Genomic DNA, 18266 nt, shown 5'->3' with positions numbered 1-18266 from the left:
CCCCAAAGTTTTAAAAATTAATATGAAGGTATTTCTTTTAAGTACTGTGGAAACCTTAAAATATCTTTAATCAGGAGAAAATTGCTTTATGCCTGACTGGTTTGAAGCTAAGCTTGTTGCAACAATGATTCTATTGGCTGCAGATGGGGAGCAGATGAGGAATGAGTATAGGTAAGTAGACAAGAGTTTATTTTACATTTCTTTCTTTTCCCTCCACTCCTGAATCACAGAATCACAGAATCCTAGGGGTTGGAAGGGACCTCGAAAGATCATCTAGTCCAACCCCCCCTGCCAGAGCAGGGCCACCTGAAGGATCTGGCAGAAGCCTGATCAAGTCAGGAAGTTCTCCATTTCTCTGTCATGGCTTTTGTCATGGTTTAGCAGTCTGGGTGGACCGAAAGCCAGAGGACAGAACTCTCTATTACCCCCCTCTCCACCCTCCCAAGGGAAGATAAAAGAGGAGTGAGAATGAGAGGCTTAAAAATTGGATATTAAAACTGAAACAGGTTTACTAGAACAGGGGGAAGGCAGTAACACATGGGATAAGGAACCAAAATACAAATATATAAATATTTGCATACAACCTGAGCTTGATGGATGCCTGAGGGGCCCTTGTGCCAGGGCCAACTCAGGATGGGGCTCTACAGCTCTTTCCAGCACCCTCTGGATGTGGATTTTGGGGAGCTGATGGTTAAGGAGCACAGGGGACCAGCAGTGAACCAAGAAGTGGGTGAGAGAGAGGAGGGGCTGCTGATCTGCTTGGCTTTTGTAGAGTATGGGCAGGGAATTGGGGGTGAACATTGATCCCTCAAGGTCCTGAGATCCTCTTCTTTAGTTCCTTGTTCTGCTACCAAAATTTATCCTGGTCCACTCAAACTATGCCAACTTTTACTCATCCTGATGATGCCTTAGACCTTGTCCAACTCTCACTACAAACATCCTGGGTCATATTTCTAAAGATACTTCATTGACTTGGAATTGTGTGTCCTATTTATTTCCATAAGGGACTTCAGCACTGAAAGGCAGATACTCAGAAGCAGACTTTCTTTTTTTAATTTTTGTTTTTGTGTAGTGGAAAAAGCAACATAGAATGGATTGAACTAGAGGCTTTCTTGAACCCTCTTCTGGATGTCTTGATGAAACTTGGCAGTAATGCTTACATACCAACACTGAAAACAGATAAAAGCCTACAACTTCTCTTGAAGTTATTGCAGAGTTCCCATAAACAAGATGGTTAGTGATATCTTCAGTATACTGTGTCTTATATTAATTATAGTCCAACTAAAACTAAGATAATTAATGTTATAAAGCTATAGCCTTAAGCATATTGTCAAATATATTGTCAAAATATTACTAGCCTAGAAATGGTAAATGTAAAAGTTGACCATCTGGCAGATTTGTTGCAAAACTGAGCTGTGGGTCCAGTCCTACAGGAGCTATTTAACCATAGTTTGTTATTTTGTTTTTTTTTAATGAAAGTGTCCCAAGGACTGGGAAGTGAGAAGGTGGAAAGTCCCTGAGAAAGCAATTGTTTCCTCTTAGGGTTAGATTAGCAGTTAATTAAAATGTGGAGAATGTGACCTTATTACGAATATTTATAGGTTTATTCTGTGCCAACATAAGGATTCCATAAATCATTCAGACATATCAAAAAGCCAGCACAGAAACCCAGCCTAACCTCCTTCGTGCCCCACATTCAGCCAGAGCCTGCCCTGGGTGCATGAAGTGTTTCTTCTAGGTGCATTTTTTTTCTGAGTTAACTGGTAGATAATTCTGATTTAATTATGCTGTTTAGACTGCAAAATGCAGGATGCCTCTGGTTATCTCACAGTATTGGACTTGGTTGCAATAGGCATGTTTAGGTGAAAAAGCAAGGGGGTGAAGAGGTGTCTGCTTAGGCACAAGGCTGATATTCTGACTGTCTGGGATTTTTGGTCCCCCACAGATTCAGCTTTTTAACTTGTAGACCTTTCAGGAGAATCTCAACAAAAGCTATGGAGTCCTTAGTACTTTTATTTTAACTTGGTTGTTTTGTAACCAGAAAAGATCTATAGTTTGTTTTTTTTTTCCTGAGAGCAAGTGAAAAATTGCATTACTTTTGTAAATTAGGATGCTCAACTAGAACAAGAGGGATCTTGGCATTTGGTTTCTACTTCCCCAGATTTTTTTGAGATTTTTTGATTTATTTTTTATAACATAAAATATAAGACCAGTTTTGAAGAAGGGAAAGCTTGCAAAACCCAAAATAGTAACAATTGGGAAATATTTTATTTAAGAACAGTTCAATAGGAATAGAATAGGATATGGGATAGAATAGAATAGGATAATAGGAATAGAATAGGATATATTCTAGCCTATAGAATAGGCTGCACTGCATGCTGAAAGCATTTTTTCTGCATTTTTCTGCAGGCTTTGCTGTCTGTACTCTTGTTAGACTTGTTATATGCTAATGACTTTTTGGTAGTGTTACAGAGCCCTGAGTAGTGACTTGAATTTGGCTGTCTTATGTGTTCATATAAAGAATTTCTGAATTTTAATTGCAGGAGTTATTTTAGTGATTTGAGACATAATGAAACGTGGTGATAACCTGACATAGTTAAACTGTTCTAAATAAATTAAGCATTAGAAATGCAGTCCAGTGAGATCTTTTAAAAGAAGATTGGAAGTGCAGTAAGCACAATATAGATCTGAAATATCTGGAAATACATTCCTTTATATTTCCACCTTTTGAAGGTCTTCCACTTCATGATAATTTCGCTACATAAAATCTAAGTCAGGGTCAACCTCAGAAAAAACCCAGCAGAATAACTCTGGATAACTCTTCTAAATACTGAAACTAAAAATAACTGATGTTTTTAGAACAGGGTGGTCATGCTGAGCATGTTACCTCAATTTTCATATTGATAAGTTATTTCTTTGCCTTTCAACAAGCCCTTGCCCGTGAAGCACAGATTGGAGCACACTTGGTTAAATTTGATTTACTAGAGTGACCTACTCTCCATGCTTAATAAACTTTTGTCTTAGTTTGTGACATGCTGTGCACATGTTATACTTTTAGCCAAGCTTTTTCCTAGAGAAAGTATTGCATTTCTTGTGTTTTATTTAGTCTGAGTCCTGGAAGCTATTTGACTGAAATCTTCTAAGATTATATCCAAAGCTGAATTGTTTCTAAACAGACAAAACCAAACCCAGCCAAACACCAGTTTTCACTCCTGTACAAATGACAAATGGCTAAGTGCATTTTTATTGCATACAATAATTGCTGGGTATGGGAACTTCTGTATTAAAAGGTAAGTTCATGAATAAGCTGTGCAGAGGATTGAGAATAGCATGAAAGTTTCTGTTAGAAGTTGCAAGATTTGGTCTCCTGGTGTTGGGTGAGTTTTGATCCACTAATTCATTATAGGGTTCAGGAAATATCATCTGGTTTGGTTCATCCCTATGGCTTAGAGTGCTGAAGAGTAGGGAACTATTTTAATGTAGTCTTTGGTATTTCCATACTTATCATATGGTATAACTGTATTATATTGGTATAACTTTCACTCTGTAACTTAATTAAATCTGCATGATATAATTAATTTCTGTAGCCAAGGTGTATCTCTGTATGTTAATAGTGATTTTTTTTCCTTTTTACACAGATGGGGTCTTGGTTTTTATCTTGAAGTCTCTACTGACACCCATGGAGAGTATTCTTCAATTCATTCTCCGACGGCTTACTGCAAATGAGTTGAACACTGTAAGAAGTCACTATGAAGCATTCTTTGGTGTGGTTTAAATTGTTAACTTGATTTACCAGTGTTCCTAGTTTTCCAATAAAATCTATAAACACCCAGAAAGTAAATTTGTTAATTTAATAAGGACTTTATTTAGACTATTGGAAGAAGGGATGAGACCAGGGGAGCTTGAAAGGAAGAGCCAAGTGTAGCAAGGAGATGAACAAAATGCAAAGTGGCATTTTTTGAAGTGGCTGTTTGGCTTCTACTATGATTGTTACTGATGGTTCCCTTTCTTTCCAGTAATTATTTTAATGCTTCAGTTTACCTTTGTTTCCTCCTTTTTAGGTTGGTGATCTGGATCGTTGTGATCTGTACTTAGATCTGATTCGTGAGATGGTGAATTTGGGTTTGAAAGTCACCTGGGAGAAAACACAATCCCTCAAAAATTTCATTTTGTGCCTGACAAATGCATCTATTCATAATCTTCAGGAGAGAAATTGTGAAGAGGTAATTTAACATTACAAGAGTAAATATGAATGTAAACCAAATCAGTAAATACTGCTTTAAAAAAATAAGTTTAAAATATTTTGGTTTTAGTTATATACTATTTAGATTATATATGATATAAGTACTGTAATTACAACTTAGTGTACAAATAATTATATTTTTATTATATTTGTAACATAATACATTAATGTAAACTTATTGAAAAATAAAATAGGACCAAGGTTGTGTGAATATGCATGTGTGTGTATCTATCCTAACACTTACTTGTTCTTGGCTGGGGATCAGTGTTCCTGAGGAAGTTACTGTGAAATGAAAATGCCCTTTCTGTTCATGATCTGTTGAATTTCCAAGCTAGAACATAAAGAGAAAAAGAAATTGCAGAACTCAACTTTGGCTTTTTCATTTAATTATGCTCATGATTCCCTGGATGTATGTATGAGGCTAGTATATCTGAGACAGATATATTTCCAAAAGATACAGAATTATTATCTTCTGTAAAGGAGTTGATTTAAATGAAGATTTGTTGGGCAGTATTATCTTTGGTATTTTATAGGTAGAATTATTGTTTAAAATCAGTTAATAACACATTTAAAAGTTTATAAGCATTTGACTAGCTATGTTTACTTACCTGAGAAACAAAGAGCAAGACTTCATTTTTATTTTTCCTTTAGTTATGTGAATTCTGTATATATTCCAGTAGTTTCAAAGTGAACATTTTATAGTTCAAACTTAGTGTTTATTTGGGACATTTACCAACATCTCTTGAATGCAGTGGAATTATGTTGTCATGATGATTTCTTCAGCTGCCCATAGAGTATGTCTTCAGTTTAGCAAGAAAAAAGGAAATGCTGGGCAATTACAGATGAGAAAAATATTTTCTGCACTATAGATAGCTGAAAGTAACTCTATTTAAATAACATTGAGCTTTTACTATTATTAGGGACCTCTACTATTGACTTTTGTTTAAACTGAGAGTTTTTATTTCACACCTCTTTGAATATATGCATTTATTACACCAAATAATCCTAGTAGGTGTTGTGACCTTTTAAGCCTCTTGGGGCAGTTTAATTGTCACATTTCAAATTTTAACTACCTTGTTGCATTGGGTTTCTCACTGTGTGAACCTGCATCCTTTTCCTGCCCAGAAATATTTCTTAACTAGTGCCTGGCAAGACAGAAAGAAGTGTTCCATCACAGTCAAGCCAGGTGCCTGCACTTAAGGAGTAATTTTGCAAGGTTTATTCTGTCTTGTGATTAATTGCACTAGAGGCATAGGGTAAGAAATTAGGAAAGGAGAAGGATACAGAGTTGCTACCATAGGATGTTTGATGTGATACAAATAAATGGATTATCAAATGTATGAGTAGCTTATTTCTACCCTGTTAGAAGAAATCCCTGCATGCTTGTTTATCTATTTTTTCATTTTAATTAGGAGCCAACACTTAAGGATCAAATTAAGAAGGTGTGTAGCATGGCTTCACTTACAGCAGTTTGTGAGATCATGGGTCAGATTCCTGAAGCACACCTTGTGGATGCTCTGAGGAGATTTGTTTCCTGCTGGCCATTCAATGAAGTGTTAAAGAAGCCATCTCAAACTGCAGAAAGTAGTAGGTAGGTCTGTGCTACAGCTTCAGTAATTCTCCAGAATAAATCTGATTAGCAGGGAGCAGTGATTAAGATGCTGGCTTTTTATTTGATAACTGTTAATCTGTTAACTTTTTTTTTTTCTTTTTTAAGATAAAAATGAAGAATTTTCAACACAAACTATTCATTTGGTTGCTCTTTTGACTTAACATTCAGGTTTTAGAAAATTGAAGCAGCTGTCATTGATCAGACCTAAAGTTCTTTTGCTCAGTCCTCTGGTGCTATGAAGCTGTAATTTGAACATTGCTGATGCCAGCTTAAATCTAAATACACTGCACAGACCCATAGCATGCAGGCCAGACAATTTAGATTCACTGAATACTCTCCCAGATGTTTGGCTAGTGAGATTGCCTCAGCCCAGAACTGATTTTTTTTTGTGTGTGTGTCTGTAAAAACTTTATTTCTAATTTTCTCTTCGATGAACTTGTCCAGTATCCCCTTGAGCCTGTGTGTAAATTGTAGCATCTTGAAGAAGTGAGTTTATACACTTCAGCTGTTCCTGGTCGAGTGGGAATGTGCAGGAGAAGTTAATACAATATATATCCAATATTTTCCTTACAGCTCATGTGAAGAGACAACATCTCAAGGATGGGGCAGGATTGTTGCACGCTACGTCCGGGACCAATGGATTTGCCTTCGTTTCATTTTAAATTTATTTCCAACTCTGTCTCAAGAGAATGAAGACACCTCAGAAATATTATCATCTACAGCTGAAGAGTCAATAAAAATTCTAGAGTTGGCACTAGAAGCCTTAACTATTCTTCCTTCAGACCAAGTTTTACCTGTGTTCGACTGCATGAAAGTCCTTGTTCCCAAGGTAAAATATGAAACAGCTGCATAATATTATTAGTTTTGGGGGTGTTTTTTGTCAAAAGTAACCATTCTGTCTTCTTGTTTTCAGCTTCTGGAGGCAGCAGAGTCTCTCTGCATAGAAGCATTCGATTTGGCTTGGAAAATCATATCCTCTTTGAGCAACACACAGCTAATCTTTTGGTCCAATCTAAAAGCTTTTGTTCAGTTCATCTTTGACACTGAGGTTTTAGCTGTTGCTGCAAGAGCAAAGGGTCAAGCATATGCAAAAATTAAAGAGGTCAGTTTAATAATTCTTCTTTAGGAAGTGGACAGAAATGTTATCCTGATCTGAAAATGTGTTTTACTTTTTTTTTTCCTTTTTTTCAGCTACTGTCTTTTGGTCTTTATTTTGTTTTTACATTATGCATTTACCCCTGAATATTTTGTTCAGGACTTGCCACCTGAACTCTCACAAACTATTAACATTCTGGAAAAATTATGCCTTTATCTAATAGCTTTTTATTACTACTTCTAAAATAATCTTAGGGTTTTTTGTTTTGTTTTTTTAGCTTCTGAACTAAAATCAAATCAAGTTCAGTTAAATGATTTCTCATCAGTTAAATATTTGTGCCAAACAATCCACAATGACTGCAACATATTTACCAGAACAGTAATACATTATAAATTAGTTACCAGTATAGATGTGTGCTTCCTCTTGTGCTCTCATGTGCTGCATTGCAGAAAAATTGTATTAGGAAGGGCAGTTTTGCAGTTTTGCCTTGGAGTCACCATAATGAGCTCTGTCCTGGTGTCACTCTCATCACTGTAAATATCAAACACATCAGCTTTGTTTCCAGCCCAGACACTACAAAATTATTTTGCAGTAAAATACAGAAAACCTGATACTTCTTAGCTGGTTAAAACTGCAGTGACATCTCTGTGTTACCCTTAAGTATCTTAAAATATAGCTCCATTTGTTTTATCTTTCTTCTTTTTAGAAAACTTGATTCAAATGAATGTTACTGTCATCTATTTTAAACTTCTTGATGTGGACCCAAGCCAAAATGAGATATATATGCATAAATGGTAAAATTCAGTTCTAGGAATCCTTTAGGTTGTGGTTTTTTTTTGTTTTTTTTTTTTATTTTTAATGAATATCTGTAATGGCTGATTGTATGCTCAGTGTAGCAGGTTTTGAAATTTTATTTTGTTTTATTTTATTTTTTCTTTGATCCTGAAATTTGTTGCAGTTCTTACCAATGACTGTCTTAACTTCAGTGTTACTATTCCAAGCCTTATCTAAAGATGTGTTTTGCCCATGTTGAGAGTCTGGAGCCCTATGTGACAGCTGTGCCATTGTCTGCAGTGGGACATGCCATGCCAGCAGGCACCAAGGAGCTAATGAAGGTCTCCTACCCCCACCCAAGGGCATCTGCTCAAGCCACCTTCTGCCCCTTCATAAGAAAATGAAGAGAAAGCTCCCAAGCAAGTGTCTCCTTCTGTATATTCTTATTGCACCCCTTGGCAGTCTCTGTTGCCATTGACCCCTTGTGCAATGGCTGAGTAGTTTTAGCTGGAGAGAAAGAAAAAATGGAGCTGCCCAGTTCTGCTTTGTCACAGAAGCATGATTTGAATTTTGTCTACCACAGAGCACTCTGTCTTTCTAGTAAGAGTTAGAAGGGATGGAACAAAGGGGTAATTTTTGAGTTAAAAAAAAAAAAAGGGAAGATTGCTGTGGCAAAACCCAGAATGGCTTCTCCAGAGGTGCCCAGAGCACTGTGTTCTTAGGTTTCATTTCTTCTGCTGCTTTTCTTCTTTGTGACTCATGAAAATTGTGCTAGAACTTCTAATGTCTTACATTTATTTTCTGTATGCTGGACTTTTACTGTGTTAATGAAAGAATTGAAATAAACACCAGGATTTTGAGAAATACACAGTAAATGTCCTGCTGTTCAAGTTTGGAGTTATTAGGGAAGTTGCAATTTTTTTCTCTTCACCAAAAGAAAAGTTTGAGTTTGTTGTAAAATGTTTCCAGGGTGCTGGGTTTTGTCCTTTCGTTTTCTTTTCCAAAACTGTTTATTCAGAGTGAGTTCCAGGATTTCAGTTTAGGCTCTTTCTTAGCTTCTTGGTGCTTTAAGCCTCAGCAATTCAGAGTCACTTTCTCTATAAAAAGGAGTCAAAGAAATGTCATGTTATCAGAAGTATCACTTTGGAGCAGGGAAGAGAAGAAGCTTTGTCTTGTAAGAGCCATCACCTGCTGGAAAACCATTCCCATGGGCAGCTCTTAATTGGTGTTGTCTAAAAAGGAATTTACAAAAAAAAAACCAAACATCCCACCTGATCGTTTTGGATGTCCCAGTCCTCTCCCAAATGCTTGTAATTTCTTAGGATAAAATTATGTTGTAACTGGAATTTACTCTTGCACTTAACCTAATGAAGGGATTAGGGAAGGAAAATTTTGGGGATGTTTTCCTTGTTTTGGTTTTCTCCTTTTTGGAGAAGTCCTAGATAGCTGTTTCATATATCTTGAATTTACCCTGCTCAATAACAACAGAAAAAAAGACATTTTTCTGCTTTAAATCAAATATAAACTTCCAATCTTTAATTTCTACATGAATGTAATCCTTATTAAAAGAAGAGAATTAGTGAGATGGCTAGGGAAGGAATTTCTTTTTATTAATTTATTTTTATTTTTTTTAATAAATGGCTAACCAGGTTTGTACTCACAGAAATAAGCTCAGGTGCATTATTCCAGATATCAGGTGATTCATGTGAAGGGTCTGGTGTTCTCCCTCTCTAAGCAAAGATCAGTTCAAACTTTTGTGAACAGAAACATGAACTGGGGCACTTTTCACCTGCTCTTAGAATCAATGAATTATAAATAGGTTGAAGATAGAATAATACTGCAGAGATATCTATTTTAGCAGGTTTGATCTCCATCTGCATCCTAGATCTGCCCAGGTTAATGCTAATAATTCCAGTACTTCTAAAAACTAGATTCTGAGTCTTTTATTTCTTCTTTTCAGATAATTTTCAAGCTTATAGATATGTCTGCCACAAAGACTGGAGTCTTCAATGTAGTCCTTACTCATTGCTGTCAATCTTGGATATTTCCCCTTGTTAATGAGAGAAGTGCCTTGACAAATCCTTTCTTAAATGCTGGAAATTATTGTGAACTTATCACTGAGGCTTGTGTCTTTGGAACTGTATTTAGGAGAGACCAAAGGTATTTGAAAAAAAAAAAAATCTTGTTTTATTATTTTTGTTACAATTTTATGCACTTTGTTTTCTTTGAGCAATAGATAATTATTTAAATAACTGTTGTCTGCTGTTCTTTTTTTGTGGTTTGTCTCCTTTCATCTGTGAAGACTTATCCAGGATGTGCATGCCTTCATAGAAAGTCTTGGAGAAAAATGTGCAGCAAATGTTGTTACAGAAAGGTAATGATTTTGAGGAGACATCTTAAAATATTTGGTCTGCATTATGCCTTTGTTATGATTGGTGCTACACTAGGAAGGATGCTGGTTTTGAAGTCAATTTCTTATTAGTATTCATAACCTCCTTTAATATTGGCAAAGGTTACACATCACACTGCATTAATAATTCAAATACAAAAACATTGAGTAATTTGAGGAAAATATCTCCCATTTGGTAACCTGACTGGCACTGAAGTAACTGATTCCTCATTTTTTAACCTCATAAAAATAAGACTTTTTAGGCTGTTCCTCATCATTGTAGACCAGAGAGCTCAGAAACCTGGGTTCTTCTGCAGCCAGAAGAGGAGCTTGACTTTTTAGCATTGGTTGCAGTTCTTTTTAACTTCCATACTTAAAAATAGGTTCTGCCTGCAGTTCTTGAAAGGGGAGCATTGGCTGCTTGATCAAACTTTTATTGTGGCTTCACTCCCACCTTTTATTCAGTGGAAAAAGAGTCAGAGAAACTGTCTGTGCTTTGGGTTAGGATTAGTAGCTGCTAAAACCTGAGTTTCTAATATATTGCTGCTGTTTCTGGTTTAATACTCTCCAGTATTTTCTCCCAAGAACTCAGATGTCTGGTTGTGACAGTCCATGGCAATGTGGTGGCTTTTAACCTATAATATCACTAATTCTACTCCTGGCATTAATTATTCCAGATGTCCCTTAGTAATTAATAGCAAACAAGTGTTTTGAACTAGAATATTTGAACACAACTGTAAGCATTAATTAGTTGTTACAAGATCACAGTTTACAAGATTTTTGTATGATACAGCTATAGAAAATTACTTTAGAAAAGAAAATTTAATAGAAAATTACTTTAAATACTAAGATGCTACTGAAGACCTACAGGTAGAAAGAGATTGAACAGCCCTTAAAATTGTGGGTTTGAGTATTTGCATATTGCCTGACTACACACAACTTGTTCAAGATGATGTTTGGTGCTCTTTTATAATTTAGGAAATGCTCTTTATGTCTGAACAAGTAGAGTTTGATTCATTGGGGTTTTTTTCTCAATATTTTACAGTACATTTCGAGATGATCACTACGTCCGGGTCTGTGCAATTAAATTCCTGTGCTTGTTGGATGAGTCAAATACCTTGCATAAGGCATTTATGGAAGACATTTTCATCAAGCTGCTTGATAAAGTAAACTTCATTTCTCTTGGTATATAAATGTGGTGGTAGTACAGTTATTAAAACACAAATTGTTTACAGCTGACAGGATGTATTTACTGCTTTTATGTAGCCTGTCTAGATTTCACAGTAATTAACTTTATAAATAGAATCAAAGGAGAAGGTTGGGGTCTGATTTTCATTTCTGTTATGCATTGGCACCAGTGTAAAGTCAGTGGTAAATTACTACAGTGGTAAATTACTACAGTGGTAAATTACTACCCATGCAGTTCTGGTGCTAAAGGATGCTGCTTTTGTCTGAAGAACAAGAAATGGGTGATCCTTCAGTCCTGTCTATTAACTGCTGGAAAAGAATGCTTAATATGTGTTGTGAGATTAATCAAGTAGGAAAAGTGATTTCCTTATTGCTTAAATATGAAGTCGAGACATATAAAAATAAAGTGTATTTGCATTTTAATATTAATACAGAACTGGTATCACCAAATAATTTTCTTTTAAAAAAAAAAGTGAGGCAATAGTTTTGAATTCCCTATATTTTGAAGGCCAAAACAGAGTGTGTAAGGAAAGAATCTCAGCTATATGAGAACATGAATTTTAAATCTTGCTAAAGCTCCCTTTATCTCATCTATTTTCTTTCACATAAAACATTGTAGAATATCAGTTTCTGTCTCAAAGCTGTGGTTACAAACTGAGCTAGTTGATAGCATCACTAAACCCATTTTTAAACTGTAGACACTGAAGCAGAAATGCTTTCAGTGATATGCTCATCTCTTCACTTAGGATCTTTACCACTTAGATAACTAAACAACAGCTTGAGCCTTCATGCTCCACTTCATGTAATATTATTTGAAATGTTCATGCATATTTACAGTAGATGCTGTAAATTCTTCAACTTTCTGCTGTTTGAAGAGTCTTTTCTGTGATCTTAAGTGAAAATGCTAAGTGTATTTTTCAACTTTCTGAACTTTTCACAGACGAGCTTCAAAATTTAAAGACCAGAAATAAATATATTTTCCCAACTTTAACCCTGATACTACCTGTGCAAGAGGATACTGCTTTCTCAGTACAGTGAAGTATATTTCCATGTGTTCAATCCTATTGAATAATAGCTAATAAACCTTTTAATTTGCTTTTAGGATGAGCTGGTGTCCAGATCTAGAACACGCTATTACGCAAACTCCCTGCATCACAGAATTAAAAACCGGGTATGGCAAACACTCTTAGTCCTTCTTCCAAAGCTTGACCAGGTATTGCTTTTCACTGTAAATTCTTACATAAATAGATCTATACTTTCAGTAATAACTGCAAACTGCATGTGTTAAATTTCAGTCGTGTAATCTCTGGTGTAGAAGTTTTGTGTGGTTTCATTCTTTCCATCCAAAGTCTTGGATTTCTGAGGCATTTTTAGAGGTCACTGAAAACTGGTTCTGGGATTTGTGAATCTGTAGTATGTTAGAGCTAGTGAAAACCCTGTACTGACTGTCTGGTTCAGAGCTTTTCAGTCAGTGGAAATGTTGCTACTTCATAACCTCACAGAAAATCGAGTGATCTAATTTCATCAAATGCTCTTTCATAATAAACTATTTGAAAAGTGTAATACAGACATTAGATGGTTCTGAAATGTTTTCATGTGAGTGTTAAAAATACTTGTAGCATTATGTCAAAGGAGGGAATGTTCTTCTGTTCAGATTTTTTTTTTTTTCTCCATGGAAATAACTGTAGCAAGATACTAAATGGTTGCTTGGTTTTGTTTTCTCAGACTTTTTTGTGTGGAACCCTTGACAAAGTTTTCCAGGCTGGATTTGGTAACAATCAGGCATCTGTGAAATACTTCATAGAGTGGATTGTCATCTTGAGTCTACATAAATACCCCCAATTCCTTAATAAATTCTGGGATTGCTTTTCCTATGTAAGTAAGAGCTTTGGCATTCACTTGAAGAGTAGTTTGAACAAAGAGGGAGCAGTTTGTCTTCCTAGATGGCATTATTCTATGTATTCCATTTTTTTTTTAGAAGTCATGGGTTGTTGAGAAGATTAAATTATCCTGGAAGTGTAGTCTTAGACATTTAGAAATTTGTGATCTAGAAGTGGCTGAAGTCAGGTGAATTTATCCACCTGGGGTATTTCCTTTTATGTTGTTGATGCCACAAAGTCACTTGAGCTTTCCACACCAGCTTCTGCCTTCAGCATCATTTTCAGTGGGAACCTGACTTGCATAACACACACTAAATTTGGAGCTTTTAAGATAAATTTCTCTCACATTTTAAGATAAATTTCTGTAATGTGGCTTCAAAACTGGAGGCAGAGTTTGAATATTGGTACCCAAAAAGCCTGAAAGGAAAGCTGACTTCTATTTTAATGTCTTGGGTTCTTCTTGACCTGCATCAATTGTCTGTATTCATATCCTTGCCAATGTAGTCTTATGTATGTTTCTTTTTTTTTTTTTTAATCCTAATTGTAGGACAAGAATTGAAATTAAATAGAAAAATTGGAAAATTATATTCACATTTTTCTGCCCCAAACGGGGCAGGGTTTTTAATACTGTTCTGAGAATAACTTTGCTTGCTAGTGATGTGTGTTGTGGTTTTTTGTTTTCTTTGGGTTTTTTCTGCATAGGGGAAAAAGTTTGTTTTCATTTTATACTTTCTTTAAATGCATAAATATGGATTGCCTATGAATTGATGGAAAGTGGTGTAAGGGATGTAAGCTTTTTCTATTTCAGGATTCCTTCCAAGTACTCAGGCAGTTGGAATTGATGATAATTTATTGGAACAAAATGATCTCATGCTGATAACAAATGTACTGCATCACAGTGGGCCCATTCAAACAAACAGAGCAGGCAGAAAACATGTAGATTTATGAAAAATACAGGTGGCATTTTCAGAGGCTATCCCAGATAACAGTGACTCTGAAAAGCAGTGTCAGGATCATAGTGAAAAATAACTTGAGCACCCAGTGCAATCCTGTAACAAAATGAATTAATGGGGACCATCCCCTTTGTCCTATCACTTCATCCCCTTATCAGAAGTCCCTCCCCTCCTTTCCTGTAGCCCCTTCTGGTAGTGTCAGGCTGCTATAAGGGCTCCTTGGAGCCTTCTCCAGGCTGAACAACCCCAACTCAACCTGTCCTCATCAGAGAGATGCTCCAGACTTCTGAGCATCCTTGTGGCCCTCCAGCAGCTCCAGGTCCTTATGTTTGCTGGACCTAGAGCTGGACCCAGTGCTCCCTGTGAGGTCTCACAAGAATAGAGACAGAATCACCTCACTATCCTTCTTTTGATGGAGCCCAGGATATGGTTGGCTTTCTGGGCTGCAGGTCCTCATTGCTGGCTCACCTTGAGCATCTCATTATCCAACACCCCCAAATCCTTTTTCCTCAGGGTTCTTCTCAATCCATTCTCCACCCAACCTCTGTTTGTGCCTGGGACTGTCCCCTCTCAGAGCTGAGCACTTGGCCTTTTTGAGCTTCATGAAGCTGAGGTCCCACCTCTCCAGCCTGTCAGGGTCCTTCTGGGTGTCCCCCCCCCTTCCCTCCAGTGTGTCAGCACTGTGTCCCCCCCTCTCCAAAATCTTAATAATACAAACTTGGTTTTTTTACTGAATTTTGCTGTGGAAACAAATTGGGGTTTTTAATAGTGTTGATGTTCCTGCACCTGCAAAAGATGCTGTGAAAATTTAAATGGTATAAAAACATTTCATGTGTGCATGTTTCTTGTTACATTCACTTATGCTTTAGGATGAAGAAAAGCTTAAAACAAGCATCTGCACATTTCTATCAGTGTTGGCACACTTTGACATCATTCTTCAAAATACCTCAGAGAAGGTAAGCTTGGTTAATAGAGTTTACTCAGCTGCACTGTACGTGGGTTTCTGAAATAAACCCCATCTTTTTTGCAATCTCTTCTCAAAACCTTTTTAATACCTACTTCCTACTAAGGTATCCTTTTTTATGGCACACACCATCTCTTCCTGTTTTCTCTCTAACATGCTGGATGGGCAGAAATTAGCTAAATAGCAAATATTCTGGATACAGAGGGCTTGATTACCTGTGAGTTTTTCTAGAATAGCTGCTTCAGTTTTAACTAAACATGAATACTCCTGGAGTTGTGTTTCTTGCTGCTCCTGTTTAATCAGCATGAAATTGGGCAAATGTAACCTGAAAGGTGATCTTTCTGTAGACTACCAGCACTCTAATAAGGAGTGCTTGGGCAACAGGTAGTTCATATTATTTAGAATTCTGTATTTGGAGTTTTCATTTTTTTTTTTTTAATTGAACTTCTAAACAGAGGGTTAAACGCAGTCAGATGTTACAATAAATAAATCAACTGCTATATATATGTAGCAGTCCTGGCATTTCTGTCATTTTTATTAAACAGTATAAATTTGCAAGATCAGCTTTCTGAACTGCTAGAAAACCAGAAGTTCATAGATGCTTCTTCGTATGCAGAAATAGTTTTTTTATAAAGCAAATCAATCCATTTTAAAAATCCCAGTGAGGCTTTAGGTCTGTGCCCGAGTGAGAAGGAAAAAAATACTCAGGACCATGTTCTGAAGCTTTTATTTGCACAATACATTTACTGCTAAAGCTCTGGACTTTCTGAAAGGCTGTCTTAGGAGGAAGACAGGGTTTCTTGGGCCTTACTTCGAAATGGTACATTTAAGACTTAACAAAAATGAAAGAAAAATCATTATTTTTGTTGGTTTCAGTTTGGTTTGGGTTTTGTGGGGGTTTTTTTGTTTGTTTTTTAGAAGGCAGCTTTGAAGAAAGGCCTCATAGTTGTTCTGCAGTGGTGTTTCAACCATAATTTCAGCGTCCGACTTTATGCATTAATTGCCCTTAAAAAAATCTGGGCTGTGTGCAGGATGCTGCACGTGGAAGAATTTGAAGCTCTGACCCCAGTTATTGAATCCAGCCTTCAACAAGTGGAAAACATGCATGGCACAGGGTTAGTAACCTTTTTCTGATTTACAGCTTAAGGTTGTGAGCCATTTGCAGCAAGTCCAATCTTCAAAAAAAGCACTTGGTAATTTATCTGTTTATTTGGGGTGGTTTTTTGGTAGTAAGGGTTGGGGTAATTATTCTGTTTAAAGATAAACCAAGGTTTGGAAATTGAAATCAGATTGTCAGCAAAGAAGATGAAGTGATGATTCAGTCTGAAAGCACATCAGGAAAAAACTCAAGGCATACTTGAGCAGTGCTCATACTTTATGGATGGGGTAATAAAAAGACAGTCAGGAGTGCTTGGTTTTCTTACCTGATGGGTTTTGAGGCAATACAAATAATTCTTGCAACCTTCCTAGTAGTAATAAATTCTGAAATACAAACTCTTAAGTGTTCTTAGTATTTGAAAAAAGGTGCATGGGACAAAAATGGACAGGGAAATTAATTTGGGCTGATGGCTAAATGAGTTTTACAGAAATGCTTTTCTGCTTACTGGTTTGGAAGTACAGCAATTGAGTTAAATTTTATACTGTGTGTGTTTGTATCCTTCTTAGTCCTGTTTTTAAGAAGTAATTTAGAATTTCCAGTAGTGTTGCAAATCAACATAAACTTGGGACTGCTGCTGGCATGCTTTTTTTTTTTCCTCTCTTTGAGAACAGTCACGTTAATTTGTCCAATCACTGTTAAATCACCCATGTGAAGATACGAGATGATAAAAAATAGCAAAAGAAATGTATTTCTTTTTTTTGACAGCTAAAAGTTGTCACTGAACTATAAACTAGCATTTGGTTTCCATCAGAGAGCCTGGATGTGATGTGATGATTCCCTTTCTTTTGAAACTTGCTTCCTTAAGTAATAGAATTTGGAGGCATGGTATGGGCTTTTCTTGAAACATAAGTAAGAGTTATTTCCTGACTGCTGGGATTTTTGTGGGGTTTTGTTTTATTTTTAAAATGGGTCCTTATTAATTGTTGAAGTATTTTCTTCCCCATTGATATATAGTAAATATAGCCAGGTTGCCTTAATTCAGTTTCCCACTTGAAAAAAGCTCTAATATTGCCTTTTTTTGTGCATCTTTTCTGCCATTGCAGGAATGCTAGGAGGAACTGGCAGAGAATTCAAGACCATTTCTTCTTTGCAACATTTCATCCACTGGAGGATTATAGTCTGGAGGCAAGTCTGAGCCTGCTGCTGATCACAGTGTAGCTGTATAACATTTTTTTTTCTTTTTGAGTTTGTTCTAATGTAGGATGAATAATGGTCAACTGTTATTCATTGAAAAATTCTGAAAAATTACTTCACCTAAAGTGTGATTGATTTTAGACTGAGGCTGCAGCTTAATTCTCTAATTATTTCTGTATTAAAAAAATAACTAAGTTGATTAAAAGGAGGCATTTGTGATGACTGTGCCCATCTGTGTGGGAATTAATCAGGTTTTACTTTCATGGCTGGAAAAGTTACTTCTAATAACTGAAGAGCACCTCCTTAATCATGTGTGGGTTGTTAGATTTTTGAGACATCTCATGTTATTAGGAGCATCTTGGGGTTGTTTAATAAAAATTTTGTTTGATATGAGTGGCATCCAGATACATAACTCCCAGAGCATCTTCTTCAGCTGTCCCTGCAGTCAGAGCTTAAATGATTTAAGAGCTGAATAAACACTGAGGGAAGGCAGGCAAAAATAAGGGTGCAGATATAAAAATAAGAGAGAGAGAGGAGCTGAGCTGAACATAGAAGATAAGCATGGAAGTGGGAAGGGGTATGTGTGTTCTGGCACAAACAGGGCCATCTTTCAGAGAAGGAATTTTATCTTTTTTAACTGACATCCTATGAAATACATTAAAATATGCTTGGCATGACTTAGAAAATGAGGAAGTTAAAATCCTGAACAAGAAAACAAAAGCAGGCTAATACCTGCTAAGTATGTGACTGTACTCAGGGTGCATGTTCAGCTTGAGGGTGTATTGGGATAAATAAAATGTCTGAGGTTTGAACTCTTCATCTTCCTCAGCCTTTGCCTTGGTGCTTGTGTTTGCTGCTTCTGAATGAATCATGG

The 18266-nt window shown here is 36.3% G+C and overlaps 1 protein-coding gene across 1 annotated transcript in view; it reads left to right on the top strand.

Moving 5' to 3' along the window:
* Nucleotides 1-18266, top strand: part of TARBP1 (TAR (HIV-1) RNA binding protein 1) — a 37821-nt gene that overhangs the window by 13058 nt on the left and 6497 nt on the right. Inside the window, exons 11-25 of the mRNA XM_030448645.1 lie at nucleotides 75-171; nucleotides 1073-1233; nucleotides 3639-3736; nucleotides 4062-4223; nucleotides 5656-5834; nucleotides 6429-6684; nucleotides 6769-6957; nucleotides 9686-9885; nucleotides 10028-10099; nucleotides 11160-11280; nucleotides 12405-12515; nucleotides 13028-13177; nucleotides 15005-15091; nucleotides 16018-16214; nucleotides 17302-17383. Coding sequence (XP_030304505.1) covers nucleotides 75-171; nucleotides 1073-1233; nucleotides 3639-3736; nucleotides 4062-4223; nucleotides 5656-5834; nucleotides 6429-6684; nucleotides 6769-6957; nucleotides 9686-9885; nucleotides 10028-10099; nucleotides 11160-11280; nucleotides 12405-12515; nucleotides 13028-13177; nucleotides 15005-15091; nucleotides 16018-16214; nucleotides 17302-17383 — 2162 coding nt within the window. The remainder of the gene's footprint in view (nucleotides 1-74; nucleotides 172-1072; nucleotides 1234-3638; nucleotides 3737-4061; nucleotides 4224-5655; nucleotides 5835-6428; nucleotides 6685-6768; nucleotides 6958-9685; nucleotides 9886-10027; nucleotides 10100-11159; nucleotides 11281-12404; nucleotides 12516-13027; nucleotides 13178-15004; nucleotides 15092-16017; nucleotides 16215-17301; nucleotides 17384-18266) is intronic.

The sequence above is a fragment of the Calypte anna genome, chromosome 3 (assembly GCF_003957555.1).
Source record: "Calypte anna isolate BGI_N300 chromosome 3, bCalAnn1_v1.p, whole genome shotgun sequence".
Classification (NCBI taxonomy): Eukaryota; Metazoa; Chordata; class Aves; order Apodiformes; family Trochilidae; genus Calypte; species Calypte anna.
The sequence above is the reverse complement of the archived record's forward strand: the minus strand, read 5'-3'. Positions and strand labels throughout refer to the sequence as shown.